The sequence below is a fragment of the Neofelis nebulosa genome, chromosome 11 (assembly GCF_028018385.1).
Source record: "Neofelis nebulosa isolate mNeoNeb1 chromosome 11, mNeoNeb1.pri, whole genome shotgun sequence".
Lineage (NCBI taxonomy): Eukaryota > Metazoa > Chordata > Mammalia > Carnivora > Felidae > Neofelis > Neofelis nebulosa.
The window spans coordinates 65,090,034-65,116,230 of NC_080792.1; the positions used below are offsets into that span (position 1 = coordinate 65,090,034).

At 39.3% G+C, this 26,197-nt stretch overlaps 1 protein-coding gene across 1 annotated transcript in view; it reads left to right on the forward strand.

The window, feature by feature from the left end:
- Window positions 1-26,197, forward strand: part of MAPK1 (mitogen-activated protein kinase 1) — a 105,801-nt gene that overhangs the window by 37,320 nt on the left and 42,284 nt on the right. The window contains exon 2 of the mRNA XM_058692855.1: window positions 25,864-26,046. Within this exon, the coding sequence (XP_058548838.1) occupies window positions 25,864-26,046 (183 nt within the window). The remainder of the gene's footprint in view (window positions 1-25,863; window positions 26,047-26,197) is intronic.

A 26,197-nucleotide genomic window follows, 5' to 3' on the forward strand; every position in this document is an offset into this window, starting at 1 on the left:
ACTCCAGAAAGGTATACAGTTTGCATTCCCATCAGCAATATATGAGTTAATTGCATACATTTTATAACTAGTCATATGAGAAGTTACCAAATTTTGCTCAGGGTATTCCTTTCCTTGTCTGCTGCTTCTATCATGATGGATTGCAAAACAAACTTTTTAACTACTTTTATAATGGAAAGAAACTTTTATAATGGAAAGAAGTAAATTTGTTTTCCATAGCTGATTGGAGATTTTCTTACTGGCATTTTAGTTATAATTATATGTTACATTTTTCTACTTTACCTAGTTTTAGCATCTGTTATGTAACATCTCACCACCAGCTTAGTTGTGCAGGCAGCACTTTTCAGTTTAGTAATAATACTGTATACTTCAAGCTTAAACATATTCTCCATCTTAGTCATTTTCCACATGTCTGAGGCAGGTGTTTGATATTTCTGACAGTGACAGTTCATAAGAGACTTGTATTTCTTGACTCTGAAAATTAATAAAGGGAAACCTCAGCCAAAATGGAGTTGGGAGGCTAGAGCAGGGAACCATACCACTGGATGTCAATTATAGACCCCAGCAGAAGAATGTCAACAGGAAAGAATCACTTACAGGTTCCAGCAGGGAAAGATCTACATCGCATCTCTTGTAAGAAATCGACTACTTCTGTAATTTAGCCATCCTCATCCTTGAACTCTTGCTTTCTCCAGTGGACTTTTGTTTAAGATAAACCCTTCTAACTTCCTGCTCCACAAAATAAAGTTTCTCTCTTTTGTTCAGTTTGCCTGTGGTCTTCTATAGCTTTCATGTCCCGAATTACATTTTCTGATATTCCTGAATAAACCCATTTTTGCTGGTAAAATAATTCACAGTTTTATTTTTAAGGGTAACAATTTCTTTATGTTTTAGTGATGGGGAAAGTCCCTTCTCTCTCTTTGACTTGACTCATCAGGGTACAACTTGCAAAGGTGTGCAGGGGTCGCCCTTGTGAGGTAGGTCATCCTCTTGTAGACCCCTTAGCTCCATATCATGCCTTCTTTCCCCTGTGCTCTTTGGCTTGAGGTCTTTATAGTTTTCTGAGTATATTAGTCTGGTCTAGCCTTGGTCTTGATTCTGTCTGCTGACCACTCTCTAACCAGATTCTCACTTCTTATCTCTCCATTCCTATTTTACAAGAACCTACTTGTTTATTTGCCTGATCTTGTTCGTGGGCTGGTGATAGATGCTGGAGACAATCACTTAATTGTCATGATTGGCACCACTAAAATCACTGGATTCTAATTGCTGCAGGTTTGCAATGTGATCTTTTTACTTGTCCCCATTCAGGCTCCTTTCTCACCTCCCTTGTGTCTGGTTTACCTTTCTGTCTTCTGCCTTTAAGTCTACTCTCCCACTCCCATACCTCATTTTCAGCACATATTTGTCTATTGTTTTGGAGACAGATTTTGGCTCATCCTGAAGAAAAAGATCTCAATAGCCAGAACCTTCAAAACAGGTAGCCTACTTGGGGAAGCAGAACATTTTGTGTATCATCATCACATTCATCATTATTTTTGTCTTCATTGTCTGCCTTTTTTTCAGTTGACCTTTCGAAATCTGGCTCAATTATGAGCGAAAGTTTGGCTTGTTGCCACCAAGAGGGCATGGCTAGTGGAAGACTATTGGTTCTCATTTGGTATAGTGGCTGAGAACATGAGAGGTCAGCACAGCTGGGTTTGAGTCCAGTTCTGTTAGCTGTTGGTTAAGTAATCATAGGCAAGTTACTTGACTCTTCCCCTCTGCCTCAGTTTCATCATCCATAAAATAAAAAAGGGGTTACTTCATAGGGTTGTAATGAACACTCTGTAAGAATTTGTGTGTGTGTGTGTGTGTGTGTGTGTGTGTGTGTGTCTGTGTTTGTTTTGAGAGAGAGAGAGTACAAGTAGGGGAGAAGGGCAGAGGGAGGGAGGGGGGAGAGGGAGAGAGAATCTCCTGCAGCCTCCATGCTTAGCACAGAGCCTGATGTGGGGGCTCCATCCCACAACCCTGGGGTCATGACCTGAGCCAAAATCAAGAGTCAGATCCTCAACTGACTGAGCCCCCCCAGGCACCCCTGTAAGGATTTTTTTTAAAGCTCTTAGCATTGTGCTAAGTGCTCAGTAAACCCTGGTCATTATGAGTAATGAGGTCCTTTCCCATTTTCTTAGTTTACTTCAGGTCCAGAGGCACATGGAGCTGCCTGTGCTGGTACCATTGAATGCTTGACATTGAAAGAGACTTGTTCCTCTTCTTAGTCTTTGTTGATGACTTTTAACTATTATAGCTCACAGCTAGCCGGCTTGACCTGAACCATTACAAAATTCTTGCCCAGAGAAGGTGGGAGGGAGAGTAACTGAGGAGGAAGGAAATGTAAGACAGTAGTCAAAAAGTGAGTGGCGCACAGTGGAATTACAAAGATCACTTCTAAATAACACTACTTTGGATTAGAGTATCGATTGTAAGGAAGAGTAACTGATTTTGTGTTACCCTAGCATGCTTTAGCTTAAAGAAGATTTCTTGGTTGTGGGTTTTTAGGATGGTGATAGTCACAGTGCTAAATCCTGATATAAGGTATCTTAGATCTAGTAATAAAAATTCATTTTTCCTATTCATGAGGAGAGAAATGTTAGTTTTTCATTCTCTTTCTTTTGATAATTTGTATACTTCAGTCCACCAAAAATTTGCAGAACCTTTACTGAGTAGAAGTCACTACAAGATATTATTTAGACAAATCTCCATCTTTCTATGTTTATATCTATGCATAAATGTGTGTATGTACATTCATGTTATTAGGTGTGAGTTCTCCCCCCCATTCTCCTGCATGTATATTAGTTTTTTCCCACAGAAGCCTGAACACGGAATAACTTTTTTGTAACTTGGACAACACATATGTAGGATATAGCCAAGTTAGGACTAAAACTCAGACCTCTTGATTTGAAGTCTGGTGTTCTTTTTTTTCTTTTCCTTTTCTTTCTTTCTTTAAGTTTATTTTGGGAGAGAATCCCAAGCAGGCTGTGTACTGTCAATGCAGAACCCAGTGCGGGGCTCGAACCAACAAACGCTGAGATTATGACTTGAGCTGAAATCAAGGGACACTTAGTGAGTCACCCAGTCACTTCGTGGTGTTCTTTTTTTTTTTTTAATGTTTATTTTTGAGAGAGAGAACAAGAGAGAGCACACACAAGTGCGGAAGGGGAAGAGAGAGAGAGAGAGAGAAACACACACACACACACACACAAAATCCGGAGCAGGCTTCAGACTCTGAGCTGTCAGCACAGAGCCCGATACAAACTGTAAGATCGTGACCTGAGCCTAAGTTAGACACCCAACCAACTGAGCCACCCAGGTGCCCCATGTAATGTTCTTTTCTTTTTTTCAACATTTTTTTTTTTTTTTTATTTTTTTTTTATTTTTGGGAGAGAGAGAGACAGAGCATGAACGGGGGAGGGGCAGAGAGAGAGGGAGACACAGAATCGGAAACAGGCTCCAGGCTCCGAGCCATCAGCCCAGAGAGCCTGATGCGGGGCTCGAACTCACGGACCGCGAGATCGTGACCTGGCTGAAGTCGGACGCCTAACCGACTGCGCCACCCAGGCGCCCCTGTAATGTTCTTTTCTAATGTTACTTCCTTTTTAGGATTCATGGGATAAATATAATAAATAATAAAGTAGCAGGAATGACTAGGCTTTTTTTTTTTTTTTTTTTTTTTTGAAGATCTGATATCTTTGAGGCTTTCCATCTGCTATTTCTGCAATCTTTATAACCCTTGGGTTTTCCTCATTTTTGATCCAAACAAACGGTTGCTCAGAGATGGGTGTTAGGTAATTCAGTGATGTCTCAGCTAGTAAGGAAGGGATAAGGCTGGAATTGGAACTCTTTGACTCTTGGCTCCTGTTTTATTACTGAAGAGATTGAAATATGTATATGTAGACAGCCAAACTTGTTTTAAGCTCTGGGCTGTCCAGAGCACCTTTTCTTGTGAGGTTGCATATGTATTAATGACATCAGATCTTATGCTGTGATATCTATAGTATACTGGAGCACTGATTCTTTTTTTTTTTTTTAAAAAGGTTTTATAGCTGAAATACCTTTAGCTTTACTTGCTCACTTAATGGTTTGCACACTGTTAAAAACCTTTGCACTGGCTTTCTTGGTCAGTAAATTATGAGAGAATCAAGCTGAGGTAAGGAATACATTTTCTTTTAAAGCAGTCATTGTATTATGTATCTACTTATTTTTGGAACATTAATTTGGATCAGTCTAACTTCCTTAGCATCTGAAGACAAGTTAATTTTTATCTATGAAACAAAGTACTGTAGTTTTGTTTAGATAATTAAAGTTCACCAAAATGGGTAGCTTGGAGAACAATTTAATAGCTTTCTCTAAAAATAACCCATTCACAGTTGATAGGTAGCATTTTAGTTGCTTAACAATGTGTACAGTATGTGGTGCTTGTGCATAAGATACTTTATTTAGACAAACATTATTGTCCACAAATATTATTGAGCTTCTGCTAAGAAATAAGTATAATGACAGGGCCTGGGGAGGATGAGAAACCTGAATATACCAGAAATTTTATATTATATTAAAGCCTCAGAAATGACTGTGGAAGGCTGGGCGTTTATTCTAATGATCCTGCCATTGCTCAAAGTCTGTTTAGAACATTTCCCTTGGAATTGCCTTCAATATGAGCACATGAACTGTGAAAGAAAACCAACCCTATAATTTTATAGCACAGCTCAATTTTTAAAATCACCTTTGAGGTATAATTTGTATAGAGTAAAATGCACCTTTTCCGTGTGTATAGGTCAAAGAATCTTGGCAAGTGGATATACTTGCATAACTACCACCACAGCAAAGATACAGAATATTACACAACCCTAGAAAGCACCCTTGTGCCCCTTTGCAGTCAGTCTTCAACTCAGGCAACCACAGATCAGCTTTCTATCACTGTCGCTCAGCTTCAGCTTTTCTAGAAGTTCATGTAAATGGAATTTTAAAAGTCTGTACTCTTTGTGTCTGGCTACTTTCACTTCCCATGGTGTTTTTCAGATTCATCTTGTTGCATGTGTCAGTGCTGTAGTTGCTTCTTTTTTGTTGCAGTAATTTTCCATTGTATACAGATGGTGCACTGTGGTGCGATTTGTTTACCCTTTCCTTGGTGATGGACATGTGTGTTATTTCAAGTTTGTGGCTGCTGTACATAAAGCTCCTACAAACATTTTTATACAAGTCTTTGTGGACATATATTTTCATTTCTCTGAGTAAATACTTAACAGTGGAATTGCTGGGTTATATGATCAGTGTACATTTAACTTTCCAGAAACTGCCAAACTGTTTTCCATAGTGGTTATACAGTTGCAGTTCCACCTGCAGTGTGAGAATTCTAGCTTTTCTGCATCTTCATCAGCACTTGGTGTGATTAGTATTTTTTATTTTAGCCATTCTAATGGGTATAGTGGTTTTAATTTGCTTTTTTCCTTATGATTCATCAGTCATCTTTTCCTGTGTTTATTGCCACACCAAAAATGTCTTATATTTTATAATTTTTAAATTTTATTTAAAAAAATATTTTTGGTATTTGTTTTTTTTTAATGTTTATTTTTGAGAGAGTGCAGAGTGCATGTGTGAGAGAGAGGGGCAGAGAGAGAGTGAAACAATCCCAACAGGCTCCATGCTGTCAGCGCAGAGCTCATTGCCAGGCTCAAACTCATGAACCATGCATGAAGTCATGACCTGAGCCAAAACCAAGAGTCGGGCACTTAACTGACTGAGCCACCCAGGCGCCCCTATTTTTTTTTTTTAATTTTATTATTATTATTAAAAAGAGCACCAGCAGGGGAAGAGGGGCAGAGGGAAAGAGAGAGAATCTTAAGCAGGCTTCACACTCAGCTCAGAGCCTGACACGGGGCTCAGTCCCAGGACCCTGGGATCATGACCTGAGCCAAATTTAAGAGTTGGATGCTCAATCAGCTGAGCTACCCAGCACCCCTATCTTTTATTTTTAATACTGATTGTTTGTCTTTTTGTTTTGAAGTTGCAAGAGTTCTTTATATATTCTAAGCACAAGTCCTAAATGTTGTAACGTTTCTTCTCCCGTCGGCCCAGCTCCTTTTGTACCCCAGTGGTATTATTATCTGGCTTGCTCACCCATCTCATTGACCAGATTATACTTGGCAGCCTTTCCTTTTTAGTCTTGCTAACTTCGTCCTGTCTCTGCTGCCATCACTCTTGTATACTCCAGGGCTTTACCACTGTCCTCAGAGGTGTGGTAGTTTTTCTTTTTTCTTTTTCAAATTATTTTCCTGATTTGGGAATGTCCTGCAGTGGGTAGCACGGTTTAACACAGTAACTGGCCTGCTTAAAGTGTCACTTCTATGCTTGTTGCTTAGTCCAAGCTGCTGTTCTCTTTCACTGGTACCACTGCAGTGCTTCAAATGGTTTCTTTTTTAATTTTTCCTTTTTACAATTCTTCATATTACAATTGGAGAGATTATTTAAAAATGTAAATTGGGCACTTTTAGTTCCCATCTTAAAGTAGAAGGGCACTGGGGAGCCTGGGTGGATCAGTTGGTTAAGCTTCTGACTCTGGCTCGGGTCATGATCACAGTTTGTAAGTTTGAGCCCCGCATCGGGCTCTGCGCTGACAGCTCAGAGCCTAGAACCTGCTTTGGATTCTGTGTCTACCTGTCTGCTCCTCCCCCACTGACGCTCTGTCTCTGTCTCTCAAAAATAAACATTAAAAAAATTAAAAGTGGATGAGCACTTAAGTTAAATCTTGAATCTTTAGCAGAACTGCCAGGTTACTGTCTATTTTTTCAGACTCATTCTAAACCATACTGCCTTTGCTTGGAAAGCTGTAGCCACAGTGGCTTTCTTTTGGGTCCACAAATACCCAAGCCTAACTCCTTGCTTGTAGAATACTTGCCTTCTCTGCCTTTCCTCAGCTTTCCTAATTCCTGTTCATCCTTCAGGTCTGGTTTATTATTTTTTTAATTATTATTTTTGAGAGAGAGCATGCACACGCATGCTAGAGCAAGGGAGGGGTAGAGGGGGAGGATGAGAGAGAATCTTAAGCAGACTCCAAGCCCAGTGGAGCCGGACCTGAGGCTCCACCTCATGACCATGAGATCATGACCTGAGCTGAAATCAAGAGTCGGATGCTTGGGGCGCCTGGGTGGCTCAGTCAGTTAAGTGTTCGAACCCCACGTGGGGCTCTGCACTAATAGAGTGTGCAGGCGGGCACTCTCTCTTCTCTCTTTCAAAATAAATAAACTTAAAAGAAAAAAAGAGTCCTACACTTAACCTATTGAGCCACCCAGGTACCGCTTTAGGTCTGTTTTAAATGCCACTTCCTTAGAAGGAAGAACCTTCTAGAATTGAACCATTTAAACCAAGTTCTCTAGTTGTCCATGATGATATTAATTATATTATTTGCATTTTTCCTTGGCATCCACCATAATTTGTATCCTTTTAGTCATGTAATATATATCCTCTTATAGGTAAATCTATATTAATACATGTCTCTTTTTATTTCCCCACATTGTATAAAGTTAATGAGAGCAAAGAGCTTTCTATTTTCACTGCTGTTTCCACAGCACTTAATGCAGTGTAGATGGTTAATAGATACCTGATGAATAAATAAAATTAATTTTAACGTTTGAATGTTAAACAATTGAATGTTTTAAAGGTGCCTCCTTCAAGATCCTAAACTGTCATATCTTTCTCTTGAATATAAACTTCTATATTAGTTTTCTATCTCTGTCACATCCAGTGAATCTGTAAATTGCTATAGTAACGAGAGTTCTTAATCATTTTGTGCTGTGGATCTTTTAGACAGTGAAACTATGTAAGATTTTATTTTAATTCCAGTATAGTTAACATACAGTGTTATATTAGTTTCAGGCATACAGTATAGTGATTCAACAGTTCTATCCATTACTCAGTGCTCATTATGATAAATGTGCTTTTTTTTTTAACATTTATTATTATTTTTTTTAGTTTAAAAAAAATTTTTTTTAACGTTTATTTATTTTTGAGACAGAGAGAGACAGAGCATGAACAGGGGAGGGGCAGAGAGAGAGGGAGACACAGAATCTGAAACAGGCTCCAGGCTCTGAGCTGTCAGCACAGAGCCCGACGTGGGGCTCGAACTCACGGACCGCGAGATCATGACCTGAGCCGAAGTCGGACGCTTAACTGACTGAGCCACCCAGGCGCCCCTAACATTTATTTTTTAAAAAAATTTTTAATGCTTATTTTTGAAAGAGAGAGAGAGTGCAAGTTAGGAAGAGGCAGAGAGAGGAAGACACAGAATCTGAAGCAGGCTCCAGGCTATCAGCACAGAGCCTGACATGGGGCTCAAACCCACAAACTGTGAAATCATGACCTGAGCTGAAATAGGATGCTTAACTGACTGAGCCACCAGGTGTCCTAACATTTATTTTATTTTTGAGAGAATGAACGAGCTTGGGGGAGGGGGAGAGAGAGGGAGACAGAGGATCTGAAGGAGAGTGAAGAACCCTGAACTGTGAGATCATGACCTGAGCCGAAATCAAGAGTCGGACGCCTAACCACTGACTGAGCCACCTAGACACCCCAATAAGGGTACTTTTAATCTTGTTATACATGCTTCTTTATTAATGCCCTAAATAATATCAAGCAGCAAGTATAACAACTAGTATAACTTCAAAGTAGTGAGGAGTATAAATATTTCCAGAATTTCAGTTGTAGTCTTCTCACTAGTCTTCCTGTTTCTAGTTTTAGCCTCCTTCATCAGTTTTATACCTGTACTTTTGATAGTGTCACTCTTAAAGCCCAAGGATTTTTTTCTATTATCAGAATAAAGCAAAGATTTCTCAGCTTTCTCAGTCTTACATCACCTTTCGGTCTTTCCCTAGATGGGGTCTAAACTCCAGCCGTATGGAAGGACTCAGCACTTCTACTCAGCTTTCCATGCTTTAGCTCCTGCAGCTCCTTCTTCCTACAAGCCTTTTTATAAATTGCCTATTTTTAAATCCTGCCTGTTTTTTTTTTAAATGCCACCTTCTGAAAAAGATCCACAGATAGTAACACAGAGCAGTGCCTGACACATAATAAATACTCAATAAATTGTAGCTATTATTAAATAAGAATAGTTCATAAAACTTTTCATTATCACCACCACTTAGTTCCTAGTAAGTAAACTGTAAACATTTTGAGTGATGTACATATAGGAAACAAGGCAAAGCAATGTTTCAGTAAGTGTAAGCAAGCATAATATAAAGTGAGTGCATAAGTGATTAATACTTAGAATTTTGTTTTGATCTTAGTTTGAATGTTTATCAGTATTACATCAGAGTACAATGAGAAAATGATTTAATAGATTTGGATATTTCTTATCCTTTATACTTGGTCACCCCTAAACCCATCAAATCCTTGGAGGTATGGTAGATTTAGAGTACTCTCAATCATTTTTTATAAAACAAAACCCTCAAATTCATAAGAATTGTATTTTTTCCCACATTTTTAATGTGCTTTAATTGCTGCCCAGTACTTACCTGCCTCATATGTAACATACACCAAAAACAAGTCTTGACATGAGGCAGACAAGACTTGAAAGTACTTTACCAACTGTGTTAATTAACTTTGTGGCTTTTTACACTTTAGTAGATATGAACTAGAAAGGAGGAGATGTGATCAGAAGCCAAACGGTATGAAAAGTTCCCAGTATAAGCCAGCGATGTGGAGCAGTTCAGAACTTACCTTATACAAAAATACAGGATTGGAACTGCAGCTGCAGCGATCAAGTTGGCTCTCTGCTTGCTGAGCTTCTGTGGGCACTAGCAGCATTGGAGAAAGCTAATAGTGTGAAGTGCTCTACTTTCAGGCTCATGGATAGACCCAAATGTATCTAGAAAAAAGCAAGTACATTCAAGATAGCAAGGGGAGACACTGTTATGACAAACAATCAAAGGAATACTATCAGTGGAAGGAACTATACCACAAAGGTAAAGCTGTTCAAATGAATAAAGTCTTAAGAATAAAATTTATTTCCTAACCTCTAAGAACCAAATAAGTATTAGAACTCTGAAGTTTTGCAGTAATGGCTTTTTAAAGTATAAAAAGTTCATACAGCAATTTGGAGGTCCTTTTTTTCCCCTCCACACATATCTCCCCGCAAACAAGACTGCTGCTGTCAGTCCTATTTGGCAAACAGATTTGAAGTGTTTTCTGTTTCCCAGAGTCCAGAATATATGAAACTATTCCTATGTTTCCAAGTGGGAATCTGGAAATGATTGCTTGCTTTTATAGTCTAAGAGATAAATATTTTAAGTATCCAACTGTAATCACTGTGGGCTTTTACTCAGACATCAGTGTAAGTTTTCACTCTGTTGTAGTGACAGTCTCTTTCCTCTCTTAACTAGTGCCTATTGCTTAGTTTTAAAACCAGTGTTGAGAGAGCACTTGTATGTTTCTTTTTTTTCTTTATATTAATACTTTATAGATGTAGGTATTTACTTCCTCTCAGATTTTGTACATGTAAAGGTGTTAGATTCCAATTAAATATATGTGAAGCCACTTATCTTGTTCCACAGCTCACTGATGCTCTGTTTTTCCCTTCATGCCCAATCTTTTTTCTCTTTGTATTACATTCGGACTAGTTTCTATTGCAGTGTCTGCTAGTTCACCCAACTTTTTCTTCAGTGTGATTGCTAATTCCAACCATTGTATTTTTTCATCTCTAGAAATTCAAATCTATCTCTCTCTTTTTTATTTTTTTAATTTTTTTAAACGTTTATTTATTTTTGAGACAGACACAGAGCATGAACGGGGGAGGGTCAGAGAGACGGAGGGAGACACAGAATCCAAAATAGGCTCCAGGCTCTGAGCTGTCAGCACAGAGCCCAACACGGGGCTCAACCCCATGGACCACGAGATCATGACCTGAGCTGAAGTCGGATGCTCAACCGACTGAGCCACCCAGGCGCCCCCCTCTCTCTCTTTTTTTTAATTTGAGAGCATGCACGTACGCATGCGTGTATAAGCTGGGGGTGGAGGAGGACCAGAAAGAGAGAGAAAATAGACAAGGGGCTCCATCCCATGACCCAGGGATCATGGACCTGAGCAGAATTCAAGAGTTGGACACTGAGCTTCCCAGGTGCCCCAATTCGAGTCTTTCTTATACTTTCCATTTCTCTCTTTGTCGTGCTCTACTTTCTTTTTTCTTTTTATATTTATAATTGTTATAACATTCTTGTCTACTAATTCTATCATCTCTGTAATTTCTGGGTCTTATTAGCTTTCTCTTCATTATGGATTATATTTGCTTTCTTGAATATTGGTAAAGTTTTGATTAGATGTAAAACATCATGGATTTTACATTACTGGAGTGCTAGGTTTTTTTGGTATTCCTTTAAATATTTTGGGGCCTTTTCTCTGGGATGCAATTAAGGTACAGTTCAATTCTTTCAAAGCTTACTTTTAAGCATTAAAAAAATTTTTTTTTTTTTTTTTTTTTTACCATTTATTTATTATTGAGAGACAGAGACAGACCATGAGCAGGGGAGGGGCAGAGAGAGGGAGACACAGAATCCAAAGCAGGCTCCAGGCTTTGAGCTGTCAGCATAGAGCCCAATGCAGGGCTCGAACTCACAAACTGTGAGACCATGACCTGAGCTGAAGTCGAACGCTTAACTGACTGAGCCACCCAGGTGCCCCTACTTTTAAGCATTTTGGGGCAGGTTCAGAATAGCCTTTAATCAAAGACAGCACTGAGTCGGTATCTTTCTGAAGACTCAACTATTTGCCTATGTGGTAGGCGGTCTTTCCCCCTCCTGGTGATAGGACAGGAACTAGTCCCAGCCCTGTTCCACGTGAATTTAATTAGTCCATCAGCTCCTTTCTAAATTTTTTTTTTTTTAATGTTTATTTATTTTTGAGACAGAGACAGAGCTGAACGGGGGAGGGTCAGAGAGAGAGGGAGACACAGAATCCGAAGCAGGCTCCAGGCTCTGAGCTGTCAGCACAGAGCCCGATGCGGGGCTCGAACCCACGAACCGTGAGATCATGACCTAGGCCGAAGTCGGACGCCCAACCGACCGAGCCACCCAGGCGCCCCTCCATCAGCTCCTTTCTAATGGCTCCTTCCCCAGCCTTGGAGTTTGATTATGCATGTGCTTCTGATCATTATTCAGCTGAAGACTCAAAACCTTCTGCTGATCTCCTCAAACTTCTCTGAAATTCTCTCCTGTCCTGTAGATTGCCCAGCAGATTCTTAACTTGATTCTTGAAATTTGAATTGTCCTACACTCGTGGAGATAGGCTCCATTTGGGTTTCCTTTCTCTTCATTGCAGCCAGGAAACTCCAGACAGTTAGCCAGGGTAGTCATAGGACTAATCTTGCCCATTGTTGGAGTTCTAAAAATTTGTTTCACATACATATTGTCTGGATTTTTTTGTTGAAGGTAGGAGAATACATGAGCTCGTGTTCTTTCATCATGGCTAGAAGGAAAAGCCTGCGGAGGTATTTAGAACTTCAGGAACTCTCAGTTTATTGCCTTATTTTAAAGCTGTCTTGTTTTTGTTTGTTTTTTGTTTTATTTTGAGACAGCACATGCAAGTGGGAGAGGGAATAGCAGAGAGAGAGAGAGAGAGAGAGAGAGAGAGAGAGAGAGAGAGAGAGAGGAGAGAGAAAATCCCAAGCAGGCTCCACGTTTTGGAGCCCCACATTAGTGTGGCGCCTCATGCGGGGCTCGACCCCGCAGACCATGAGATAATGACCTGAGCCAAAATCAAGAGTCAGACGCTCAACCGACTGAGCCATCCAGGCGCCCCTAGGCTGTCTTGTTTTATATAACTTACACTTGATTGGTTATTTTTTTCCTCCCACTGGAGTAGACAGATATGAGACAAAAGATGGTTTAAATTATGTCTTAAATCAGTCATGATCCCATCATCGTAGCTTGTTTCATAAATTGCTTCCTCTAGATAGATATTTTTAATCTTCAGTCTTTGATTTTATTTTGAATCTTACCTTTAGTTAACGTGATCTTCATACTTCATTTAATGGTTGCACAGTGACCTGTTACATTAATATTCCATAATGTATTCTTATTTTTGGCAATACAAATTTTGTTCTTTTACATTGTGCTGCAGTAATTCTCTTCATTTATCATCCATATTCTTTTTTTTTTTTTGTCTTTTTAAAAAATATTTATTTTTGAGAGAGAGTGAGCGGGGGAGGGGCAAAGGGGGACTGAGTTAAAGTTCAGTTAGGTAAAGTTTTCAGTTTACTTTTTTAGGAATATTTTTATTCCATCAAACATTCAGCTTTATTTTAATGGGAGATTGAAATAGCTATTAATGAAATGCTTATGTTTCCTTCTCTACTTATTAAATTTAGCCCATGTTATTTGCATGCTAATTATTTCATCAATTTTGGAGGTACCATTTAGTGGAATTCCCTTGTCAGATAAACTTTTATGTTGGAATAACTTTAGGTTTACAGAAGTTGCAAAGATCATACAGAGGGTTCCCATATGCCCCCACCCAGTTTGTTTCTCCTGATGTTGACATCTTACATTTCTGTAGTAAGCTTATCAAAATTAAGAAACCAACATTAGTATAGCTAAACTCTAGACTTTATTCACATTTCGCTTTTTCACTGATTGCCTTTTTCTGTCCCCAAGATACCACTTGCATTTTGTTGTCATGTCTCCTCCGGTCTGTGACTATTCCTCATCCTTTGTTTTCATGACCTTGACAGTTTTAAGGAGTACTGCTCAAGTATTTTATAGAACGTCCCTCAATTTGGATTTGTCTGAGGTTCTCATTATTAGACTGGGGTTACAGGTTTGGGGAAAGAATATCATAGAGGTGAAATGACCTTTTTATATCATCCTGTCAAGGAATTCACAATATTCATGTGATATCACTGATGGTATGAACTGTGATCTGCTGGATTTCTTCATTGTAAAGTTACCGTTTCTCCCTTAGCAAATTCTATTCTAGTCTTACTCCTCCAGCCTTAACCCCAACATGTCCATCCCTGTGCCCCACACTCCATTGCCCCATGTTCCCTCAGGCCTCTGCACCTTTGCACTTGCTTTGCTTATAATTCACGCTCTCTTCCCCCCCTGGCTAGCTCTGGGGAGCCTTTTCTTTCACACCACCCACTGCTTTCATAATACCCTGTGCCTCTCAGTTCACCTGGATTTGCCGGTCGGTCATTCTCCTCCTCCTTGCCTTTAAAAAATAGTCAGCTGTACTCTTTCCACTGTTGTTCTCATTCCCCTCCGTTTACTTACTTACACCCACGTTACCACTTTTCATCTCATTGCAGATTCAGTGCATGTTTTGCAGCTTTTATCTTTGTTAGTGTCTTCTATTTGGAACTCTTTCCTTCTTTGGTTTCTGAAACCCCACCCTCTCCGGGTTCTGGTATGTGGTTTAGCATGTAGCCTTGGAGTTGGACAACAAGAGTTCTCTTCTCATTCTGTTATTACTTATTACTTTCTCTCTTAAGCCAGTTACTCTTCCTCTGATTGCTCCTGAGTTCCATTCTCAGACCTCTTTTCTTAACATGATCTCTCCTCAGCAGTGCTACCCAGTTGGTTTCTGTTAACAATTCTGATATCTTATTCCCAACCTTGATCTCTCCTTAATGCTCTTAGAAGCAGAGAACCTTCACTTCCTCCATTTGAATCACCCACCGACATCCTTAGATCTTTAAAATCAGGAGTTGAAGACAGTCCTTGTCCTTCCCAATGCCCCATCTTTATTTTGTACTTCTCAAACCCAGCCCTAATGTGTGCCAGTCCTGTGTCAAGAATACAAATGGGGGCGGGGGAGAATTAATATGGAACCCCACGTACCATATAAATCAAATTAAGAAACCTTAAATATAATATATTCTATCCTTTTACCACACAGATTAACCTTATTAAAGACTGTAAGGTCAGCTTTAAATCACACATTTGTGGACTTCTTGGAGTTCGGTGCCAGCAGTTCCAGGAAAGCAGGCCTCCAGCATAGGCCTCTTCTCTTCCCAGCCCTAGGGCTATGCCCTGCCGTGAGCTTGAGCTTGTGTGTATGGACACCCAGCTTGACATGACAGACGAGGTGCAGTGCACATCCCGTAAACAGCTGCCCTTTGGCCACTCTGTGGTATTACACACTAGAGGAGCATTCTCTCAGCAGAGCTGCCTTGGAAGAGGCCTGCACAGCCTCAGAAGCAGATTCAGGCGATGGGGAATACTGGGGCTCTTGATGGGCACGTTCTCCAGACCCCATAAACACTTCTATGGAGAGGGGCCTGGCTGGGTGAGGGCTGCAGTTCCCATAGATGTCCTGCTCATTTTCCTTTCCACATGTTACAACCTCTTGCTTTTCTTGGTGCCCTTGCTCCTCTTTCAGAAGTCTGCTCATCCTTCAGGATATGGTTTCTATAGGTCTCTTCTTTTAATCTTCTCCTAATATCCTTACTTGGACTTAATCCAAATCCAGCTTCTCTTTGGGTTTCAGAAGTGCTTTACTGTGGTAAAGGCATTATATGTTGTCTTTTCCTGTCTCCTTCCCTCACTAAATTATAAACTTCTTAGCTTCTTAAGGGCAGGATTGTTAAGTGTTTTCATCACCAGTCCTGACATAAAGTCTTACAGATGGGAAGTGCTTGACAAGTGCGGCTTGAGTCCACCACAGCTCTGGTGTCATTCTCATGTTGTTGTGGTAACCCTGTCAAAACAGGAAATGAAGTTAGTTTTAGCATGACTTGTTCATAATTGACTCATGCTGGTTCCCTTTTCTTCCCTAAGTGATCACAAAACCTCTGTTAAATAATCTCCAGAATTTTGTGGGCTTCTCCTTCCATGTTTACTGATCAAATATGTTTCTGGAATCTGTCTTTTCCCACCCACCCTGCCTCCGGAATTGACTACATATTCATTCAAAGAGCTTTGGTTCCTTTTTTAGGAACTGTTCTCTTAAGAGCAATTGATCAGCAATATACTGCACATATTTAAAGTGTACAGTACATTGTACATCAATGAATCTGTCAACCAAGATAACATATATATCACCTCCAAAGTATCTAGTTTCCATTTGTGTAGTCCTTCTGGCCCACCAGCTCCCTCTCCTCCCCAGCCCTAAGCAACCCTATGATCTGGTTTCTATCCCATTTTAGTTTGCATTTTATATGAATGGAAGTACTTTTCTGATGGTCTGGCTTTATTCAGCATAATTGAGATTCCTCTATGTTGTTTATATCAACTTCATTCCCTCTTATTGCTGAATACTAGGATTCTGTTTTGAGTATTGAGTGAGCTCCAGCCTTGAGCTCACCTCCAGCCTTGATTTACTCCCATCCCCCACGATTTATGGATGTCAGGATTCATCTGGAACTTGAGGCTAGATTTATGTAAGATGACTGGCTGTCAATAGCCTGAGTTCCTCAAGAGGAGGGTACTATTTATAGTCTTTGTATCCTGTTAGTCCTTGGTACATAGCAAATACTAACCCAAGACTGAATATAAAACCCCCCTTTATTCGGGGGAGGGGGGGAGTGAGAGAGAGAAATAATATACCAATTCCAATTTTTTTTAAAGATTTTTTAAATTTTTTTTTTTTTTAACGTTTATTTATTTTGGGGACAGAGAGAGACAGAGCATGAACGGGGGAGGGGCAGAGAGAGAGGGAGACACAGAATCAGAAGCAGGCTCCAGGCTCTGAGCCATCAGCCCAGAGCCCGACGCGGGGCTCGAACTCACGGCTGTGAGATCGTGACCTGAGCTGAAGTCGGACGCTCAACCGACTGAGCCACCCAGGCGCCCCTCTAAAGATTTTTTTAATGTTTATTTTTAAGAGAGTGAGTGAGAGTGCAAGTGGGGGAGGGGCAGAGAGAGAGAGAGAGATCGGACGGATAATCTGAAGCAGGCTCTGTGCTGACAGCAGTGAGCCCAATGCCCAATGCGGGGCACAAACGCATGAATGATGAGAACCTGAGCTGAAGTTGGCCCGTTTGCTGCTTATGGACTGAGGCACCCAGGCGCCCCTACCCAATTCCGGTTTTAAAGATTATTCTGTTCTCTCAGGTGGGAACAAGGTTAAATAAAGATATTTTGCATTTCTTTCCATTAATTATTTTTCAAGTATTTTTATTAAATTTAATTTCAAGAATTTCAAAATAATTGTGCTTCCTCCTTTAAAGGGTAGGTATTCTAGTCAGTATTCCACTAGTATTTCTCCTGTATGTTTTTTCCCCCTAATCAAGAAGAACTTTTTTTTATATTTTGAAGAGGTTCACATGGCTCTTCAATCAAGATAATACATAAAGAGGTATACAGTGAAGGGTTTTGCTCTCCTATCTTGTCCCACTCTGGCTTGGCATTCTGACCCTGCACCATCCCTCCTTTACTTCCTGTGTATCCTTTCAGACTTCTTTATGCATACAGAAGCAAATGTTAATATATATCTTTTATTATTTACTAGTAAAAGATAGCATATTTTCCAGTGTTAGACCATGCTTTTTTCCCCCACTGAATAGATCTTGAAGCTCTTTCCACATCATTCCTTTTATCAGCTGCAAAGTATTTCACCATATGGATAATTACTCCCCTATTGATGGGCGCTTTTTTTTTTTTTTTAATTATTTTTGAGAGAGAGAGTGTGAGCGGGGGAGGGGCAGAGAGAGAGGGAGATACAGAATCCGAAGCAGGCTACAGGCTCTGAACTATCAGCACAGAGCCCGATGTGGGGCTCGAACTCACGAACCGTGAGATCATGACCTGAGTTGAAGTCGGATGCTCAACTGTCTGAGCCACCCAGGCGCCCCATTGATGGACGCTTTTTTAATTAAACTCTTTATCTTGAGATAATTATAGAATCATTTGTATTTGTCAGAAATAATACAGAAATCTCAATTTCTCTCAGGGATACATCTTATATTGCAGTCATAAATTACAGTATAAATTATAGCATACAGCTGGAAGATTGGCATTGATACAGTCTATAGAGCTCATTTATATGTCACTGATTTTATATGCACTTATTTGTGTGTGTATGTTCTGTGCAATTTTATCACATATGTTGGTTCATGTAGTCACTGCCATTCTTTTTTGACATCTATTGAAATGTATAATATTTTCGTTGTTAACATGCCTTGTTTTTCCCTTGAAATTTTTTTTATTGGGGCACCTGGGTGACTCAGTCTTAAGCATCCGACTTCAGCTCGGGTCATGATCTCACAGTTTGTGAGTTTGAGTCCCATGTTAGTCTGTGTTGACTGCTCAGAGCCTGGAGCCTGCTTCAGATTCTGTGTCTCCCTTTCTCTCTGCCCTTCCCCCACTCATGCTCTCTCTCAAAAATAAATAAACATTAAAAATTTAAAAAAATATTTTATTGAACTATAATTAACATACAATATTCTGTTTCATGTGTACAGTATAGTGAGTCAACATTTGTATACATTGCTGATTACCATGATAAGTCTAGTTACCATGTGTTACCATACAGAGTTAATACAATATCATTGGCTATATTCCCCATTATACATTATATCCCCATGACTTACTTATTTTAAAACTGGAACTTTGTATCTCTTGATCCCCATTACCCATTTCACCCCACCCCCAGCCCCTTCCCCTTGGGGAGTCACCACTCTGTACTCAGTATCTATGAATCTAGGTTTTGTTTTGCTGTGTTTTAGATTCCACTTACAAGTGAAATGAGTATATACACATACATAACATATAAATACACATATATCACCCATCTTCTTTATCCATTCATCAGTGGACGCTTAGGTTGTTTTCTTATCTTCACTATTGGTAAATAATGCTGCAGTGAACAATGGAGTGCGTGTCTCTTTTCATATTAGTGTTTTTATTTTTTTTGGATAGATACCTTGAGTGGAATTGTTGGATTGTGTGGTAGTTCTATGTTTGATTTTTTGAGGAACCTTTATATTGTTTTCCATAGTGGTTGTACCCTTTTAAAATTAAAAAAAAAAATTAACTGTAATAAAAAACACAATGTAAAATTTAACATTTTAAGCATAGAGTTCAGGAATGTTAAGTATATATTCCCATCATTGTGCAACAGATCTGTAGAGCGTTTTCATCTTTCAAAAAAAACCTCTGTACCCTTGAACACCTATCTTCTCATCTCCTCCCTTCCCTTGGTAACCACTATTCTAAATTTTGATTTTATGAATTTGACAACTTTAGATACTGTATATGAGTGGAATCATATATAATACCTTGTGACTGGCTTATTTCAGTTAATATCCTCAAGATTCATCCATGTTGTAGCATGTGATAGAGTTTCCTTTTTAAGGTTGAATAATATTCCAGTATATGTATACATCACATTTTCTCGATCCATTCACACATCAGTGGACATTTGTGTTGCTTCCAATTGTCTATTATGAATAATGCTGTAGTGAACATGGGTAAGCCAATATCTCTTTGAGATCCTATTTTGGTTCTTTTGGATATATACCCAGAAGTGGGATTGCTGGGTTATATGGTAATCTAGGTTTTTTTAGGAACTTTTTTTAGGAACTTCCATGCTGTTTTCCATAGTGACTATGCCATTTTACATTCCCAAGAGTGCACAGAAGTTCCAGTTTATGCATGTTCTCTCCAACACTTATTTTTTATTTTTATTTTTGGATATTGGCAATCATAATGGGTATTAGATGATATCTTGTTGCAGTTTTTATTTCAATTTCCTTAATAATTAGTGATGTTTAACAACTTCTTATATGCTTGTTGGCCATTTATGTATCTTGTTTGGAGAAATGTCTGGCTGACATGATGTCTTATTTTAGTGGGTTTTTTTTTAATTTTTTTTTTATTTTTTTTTTAAGTTTATTCACTTTTGAAAGACAGAGACAGAGCACAAGCAGGGGTGGGGCAGAGAGGGGGCGGGTACACAGAATCTGAAGCAGGCTTCAGGCTCTGAGCTGTCAGCACAGAGCCCGATGCGGGGCTCGAACCCACGAACTGTGAGATCATGACCTGAGCCGAAGTCAGACGCTTAACCAACTGAGCCACCCAGGTGCCCCTGTTTTTTTTTTTAATTGAACCATTCTTAAATTCCTAAGGTTAAATTATGGCTTGGACATAATGGATTTTTAATGTATTGTCAAATTACTCTTTTTTGTTGTTGATTTTCAAGCTTGTGCTTAGAAAAGAGATTATTTTTTATTTTTTTTTACATTTTATTCATTTTTGAGAAATGGAGTGGGACAAAGCATGAGCGGCGGAGGGACAGAGAGAGAAGGAGACAGAATCTGAAGCAGGCTCCAGGCTCTGAGCAAGCAGTCAGCCCAGAGCCTGATGCGGGGCTTGAACCCACAAACTGTGAGATCATGACCTGAGCTGAAGTTGGATGCTCAACTGACTGAGCCACCCAGGCACCCCAAAAGAGATTAGTTTTTAGTCTGAGTTTTACTTCTTTCTCATCATCATCAGTTTTTATTCTTAAAGATTTTTGACCTTATAGAGATGAGTTAGGAAGCTTTTCCTTTTCTTAACGTTGAACAATTTATTTAACTTTGAATTTTTGTTTTTGAGAACAGCAAGTTTATGAGTTCAAAGAAAAAAATACAATTAAGATCCTAAACTGCAACCATACATTGTTTACAGAGACACATTTAAGGAAAAAGCATTGTGTTAGTTGTGGGGGAAATGGAGATGAGCAAAGATTAAGTTCTTGGGTGGGGGAGGAAAAGAATTGGTAATGCCAAAGTGATTTTAAAGCAAAAACTAGTAAGAGATACCAAAAAGTCCATGGTAGAAGGTAAAGCAAAATAAAATATATAAAACAAAACTGAGAAATCTAAGGAGAAATGAGCAAATATAGAATTGTTATGGAAAAGGGGAGAATTATTTGTGATCAGTTCTGTGGCACCAAAAAGGAGCTAGAAAAGGACGCAACGCCATGGACAGGTCATACCTTATTTTCAAGTGAGAACCAGTGGGGTGGATCTCATGCCTTCTCACGTAGTAAAAGGGGTTATTTCATCATCTGGTGTCTAGTGTTGATACAGTTGGAGGGGCACATTGACCATAAGCACTCTCCCTGGCAATCTTGTGCTTGAAAGCAAATTTATGGCTGTGTTTACCCTGTTTAAGTAAAACTAGAAATTTATAATGTTGAATTTAAACCAGTGTTTTATAACTGTTTTACACCTGTGTTCTCTTCTGTTGGACTCATGTTCTTGGTTTTAATTATCCAAAAAGAGTTTTAAGTTCTGAAAATACTCTCAGTATTGAATAAGCTTGTTTGAATGACGTATCCTTCTGCCTGCTGAACTGAAAATCAGTGGTTTAGGCCTTCATGCAGCAAACCAAAGCAAAATAAGATTTGAGTAGTGATTCTTTTATTTAAGAAAATATATTTCCAGGCATCTGGCTGGCTCAGTCAGTAGAGCATGCAACTCTTGAACTTAGGGTTGTGGGTTCAAGCCTCCATGTTGGGTGCAGAGATTACTTTAAAATAAAATCTTTGAGAGGCCCCTGGGTTGCTTGGTCATTTGAGCACCCAACTCCTGATTTCAGCTCAGGTCATGATCCCAGAGTCCTGGGATTGAGCCCCATGCTGGGAACCTCACTGAGCATGGAATCTGCTAAGATTTATTCATTCATTCCCTCTCTCTGTCTCCCCCCACCCCTTCCCCTACTCCCACTCGCCTTCATGGCCATGCATGCATGTGCGCCCTCTCAAAATACGAAATAAAATAAGGGGCACCTGGGTGACTCAGTCAGTTAAGTGTCCAGTTCTTGATTTTGGCTCAGGTCATGATCTCACAGTTTGTAGGTTTGAGCCCTATGTCAGGCTTTGTGCTGACAGTGTGGAGCCTGCTTGGGATTCTCTCTCTCTGACTCTCTCTACCCCTCACCTGCTTGTGCTTGCTCTTTCTGTCAAAAATAAATAAACATTTGAAAAAATAAACTTCTTGGGGAAAAAAGGAAATACATTTCATTTCAAAGTATTGGGGGCACCAGAGAATAATATACATATATTGTCAAAAATTATTTTTCAAGGTTTCTTTGTTTGTTTGCTTATTTATTTATTTGAGAGAGAAAGCAGGGGAGGGGGAGAGAGAGAATCCCAAGCAGGCTCCATGCTGTCAGCACAGAGCCCAATGTGGGGCTTGAACCCATGAACCATGAGATCGTGACCTGAGCCAAAATCAAGAGTCAGATGCTTAACTTACTGAGCCACTCAGGAACCCCTTAAATTTAAAAAAACAAACAATTTTTTTAATGTTTGTTTATTTTTGAGAGAGAGAGAGAGAGTGTAAGTGGGGGAAGGGCAGAGAGAGAGGGAGACACAGAATCTAAAGGAGGCTCCAGGCTCTGAGCTGTCAGCATAGAGTCCAACGCAGGGCTCAAACTCACGAACTGTGAGATCACAACCTGAGCTGAAGTCGGAGGCTTAACTGACTGAGCCACCCAGGTGCCCCCTCCTTAATTTTTTTTTAAGTTTATTTATCTATTCTGTGAGAGAGAGAGAATGAGTCGGGGAGGGATAGAGAGAGAAGGAGAGAGAGAATCCCAAGCAGGCTCCACACTAACAGTGCATAGCCTGATGTGGGGCTCCAACCCGCAAACCATGAGACCATGACCCAAACTGAGATCAAGAGCTGGACACTTAACCAACTGAGCCACCCAGGTGCCCATATATATATATATATTTTTTAACATAATTTATGTATTTTGAGAGAAAGAAAAAGTGTGAGTGGGGGAAGGGCAGAGATAGAGTGGGGGGAGAGAAACTCCCAAGCAGGCTCCACACCATCAGCAGAGCCCAGTGCATGACTTGAACCCATGAACCACAGGATCATGACCTGAGCCGAAGTCAGACACTTAACCAACTGAGCCACCCAGGCACCCCAGAGTCCATTATTAATGGTAATGTGGCAGAATTGAAGTTGAGTAAAATAGGGGCCTCCTACAGCATAGTTTTGTGCTGGAGTCATACAAATGCATTAGTAATTCTCAGAATAAGTAGACTGACAAATACCATTATAGGAGCACAAACTTGAGAATAAACCCATTTAACTATTTTAGATTTGTAGCATTTACTTGAAGAAACAAAAAGCAATGTCTTATTGCCTGCTAGTGTTACTTCATTGCTTCAGTCAGTGGACGAGATTTATTTATTTATTTATGCATGTATCTGTTTGTTTGTTTGTTTGTTTGTTTGTTTGTTTATTTATTTATTTATTATGTTTTTAATTTATTTTGTGAGAGAGAGCATGTGTGAGCAGGGGAGGGACAAAGAGAGAGACAGAAACCCAAGCAGGCTCTGTGCTGTCAGCTCAAAGCTCAACATAAGACACCAGCTCACAGATCGTGAGATCATGACCTGAGCCAAAACTGAGAGTCAGACACTTAACTGACTGAGCCATCTAGGTGCCCCCAGATATTGATATTTATTAAAATGAAAAGCTCTTATAGAAAAGATTAAATAGATTATTGATCACAAGATAGTAACACTCAAGATTAAAAATCATCATAAAATTGAAAGCATAATTATTACTGCTTCTACTTGGAATTCTATTTAGAGTCAGACCTTGAGGTCAGCTTGGAAAGAACTGAAAGCCCTGTGTAGCAGCTGTGGAACTCTTTTTTTTTTTTTTTTTTTTAAGTGTATTTATTTTTTAGTAATCTCTACACCTAACATAGGGCTTGAACTAATGACCCCGAGATCAAGAGTCACACACTCCTCCGACTGAGCTAGCCAGACTCCCCTGGAACTCTTCTGAAAAATACTTTATAGGTTTTGTTATAAGATTACCCAAATATTTTGGTTAAATTTCTTTAAAAAAAAAAAGACAGAAAAAGAAAAAAAGCAAGCCACTGTGGAAAACAGTATGGAGGTTCCTCAAAAAATGAAAAATAGAATTACCATGTGATCCAGTAATTCCACTACTGGGTATTTAACCAAAGAATATGAAAACACTAATTCGAAAAAATACATGCACCCCTATGTTTATTGCAGCATTATTTACAATAGCCAACATATGGAAGCAACCCAAGTGTCCATCAATAGTAGATGAATGGATGAAGATGTGGAATGGAATTCCACAATGGAATATTACTCAAGTAGCCATAAAAAAGAATGAAATCTTGCCATTTGCAACAACATGGATGGATCTAGAGGGTATGCCACTAAGTGAAATAAGCCAGAGAAGACAAATACCATGATTTCATTCATAGGTGGAATTTAAGAAACAAAACAAATGAACAAAGAAAGAAGAGACCAGCAAAAAAATAGAGCTCTTCCCCCCCACCCCCAGACTCTGTTTAAACATAGAGAAAAAACTGGTGGTACCAGAGGGGAGGTGGATGGGGCGATGGGTGAAGGGGCACTTACTATGATGGGCACAGAGTAGTAATATATAGAATTGTTGAACTAGTCTATTGTACACCTGAAACTAATATAACTATGCTAATTTTACTGGAATTTTTTTTTTAAAGGAAAGCCTAGGATGAGGCCCAGGAACTAGCGTTTTTAACAAGAATGTAAGGTGTTCCTGATGCAGGGATCTGGGAACCACAATTTGAGCAGCGCTTTAGTTGAGCTATCAGGCTCAACTATTGATGGCAACCTATCAGTGCAGCATTGTACCCAGGTAGAGAAATACAAAGAGAACTGACCTGAGAAAGGATGTAAGCCTAAGATACTTTGGAAAAAGTGGGCCTAGGGAGATTAATCTTTTGCATAAATGAGTTATCCTCTGTATATAAATTATGGGGATCTAACCTGGACAATATATATAAAAACACTGTTGTCCTCCACTTTTAAAGGTATTGTGGGGGCGCCTGGGTGGCTCAGTCGGTTGAGTGTCTGACTTTGGCTCGGGTCTGATCTCACCGTTTGTGAATTTGAGCCCTGAGTCAGGCTCTGTGCTGACAGCTCAGAGCCTGGAGCCTGCTTCAGACTCTGTGTCTCCCCCTCTCTGACCCTTCCCCACTCTCACTCTGTGTGTGTGTGTGTGTCTCAAAAGTAAATAAACGTTAAAAAAAAATTTTTTTTAAAGGTATTGTGAAGACAAAATGTAGTTAAGTATATGAAGAGCTTTGAAGGGCAAAGGTTGTTTTGTAATTAAGATGTTATAATAAATTTTAAAATTATGTAGTATTGTTAATACTATATTTAAAATGTGATTTCCCCCCTCAATGGCTTTTGTGTTTTATGGTTAAATACCATTTTAATACACATAGAATCATCATTTTTCTTCAATAAGAATAATTTGCTTATCATTTATATGAAGGTCAGTCCTGAAACTGTATAAGCCTACACAAATTGATTACTTGAAACAGTTCCCTTAAAAAAAAGAAAGAACGGTCCTGTCATTTTGCAAGTAAGACAAGTAGATGCAAGCAATCAAGGCATCCTCTTGGGTCCATTTCTGTTTGGGATAAAGATGTGTTTGATGGTCATTTGGATGTTTCTGCTGAGTCAGAGGAATGTGATGCAACAATAGGAAGTTGTTTTGGAGGACAAATGATTACTCTCACCAGAATGCAATTGCTGTTAAAATCAGAGGGAAGATGTTTTGTGTGTGTATGTGTGGCATAAACCCATGTGCCTGGGCTTATGACTGTGGGCATCTACACATTTGCCAGGGCTGGGCCCTCTAATAAGTTTGAGATCGAATATGTGCTATATTGTGCCAGCTGCATCCTTCGTAACTTGAGTCTTTTTTTGTGTGGATAATATACATAACAACTTCATATGTATGAAATAAGTATTTACCCTGTGTGCTAATATTTAATATTTACCAATTTTCATTCTTTCTGCCGAGATGTTTTGAGAACTATTTTAAATGCCATCTCTCCCTTTTTTTTTTTTTTTTTTTTTTAGCTCTGCTTATGATAATGTCAACAAAGTTCGAGTAGCTATCAAGAAAATCAGTCCTTTTGAGCACCAGACCTACTGCCAGAGAACCCTGAGGGAGATAAAAATCTTACTGCGCTTCAGACATGAGAACATCATTGGAATCAATGATATTATTAGAGCGCCAACCATCGAGCAAATGAAAGATGTGTATCCTTTTCAGGCAACTGACTCCACTGATTAGTCACCTTGTTGAGTAAAGTTAACTTGAAATGCCTGGACTTGTCAGAGTAAAGGAAAAGTATATATAAAGCACATTAAAGGGGAAATTATAATCTGCTTGCTATTTAATATAAGATTT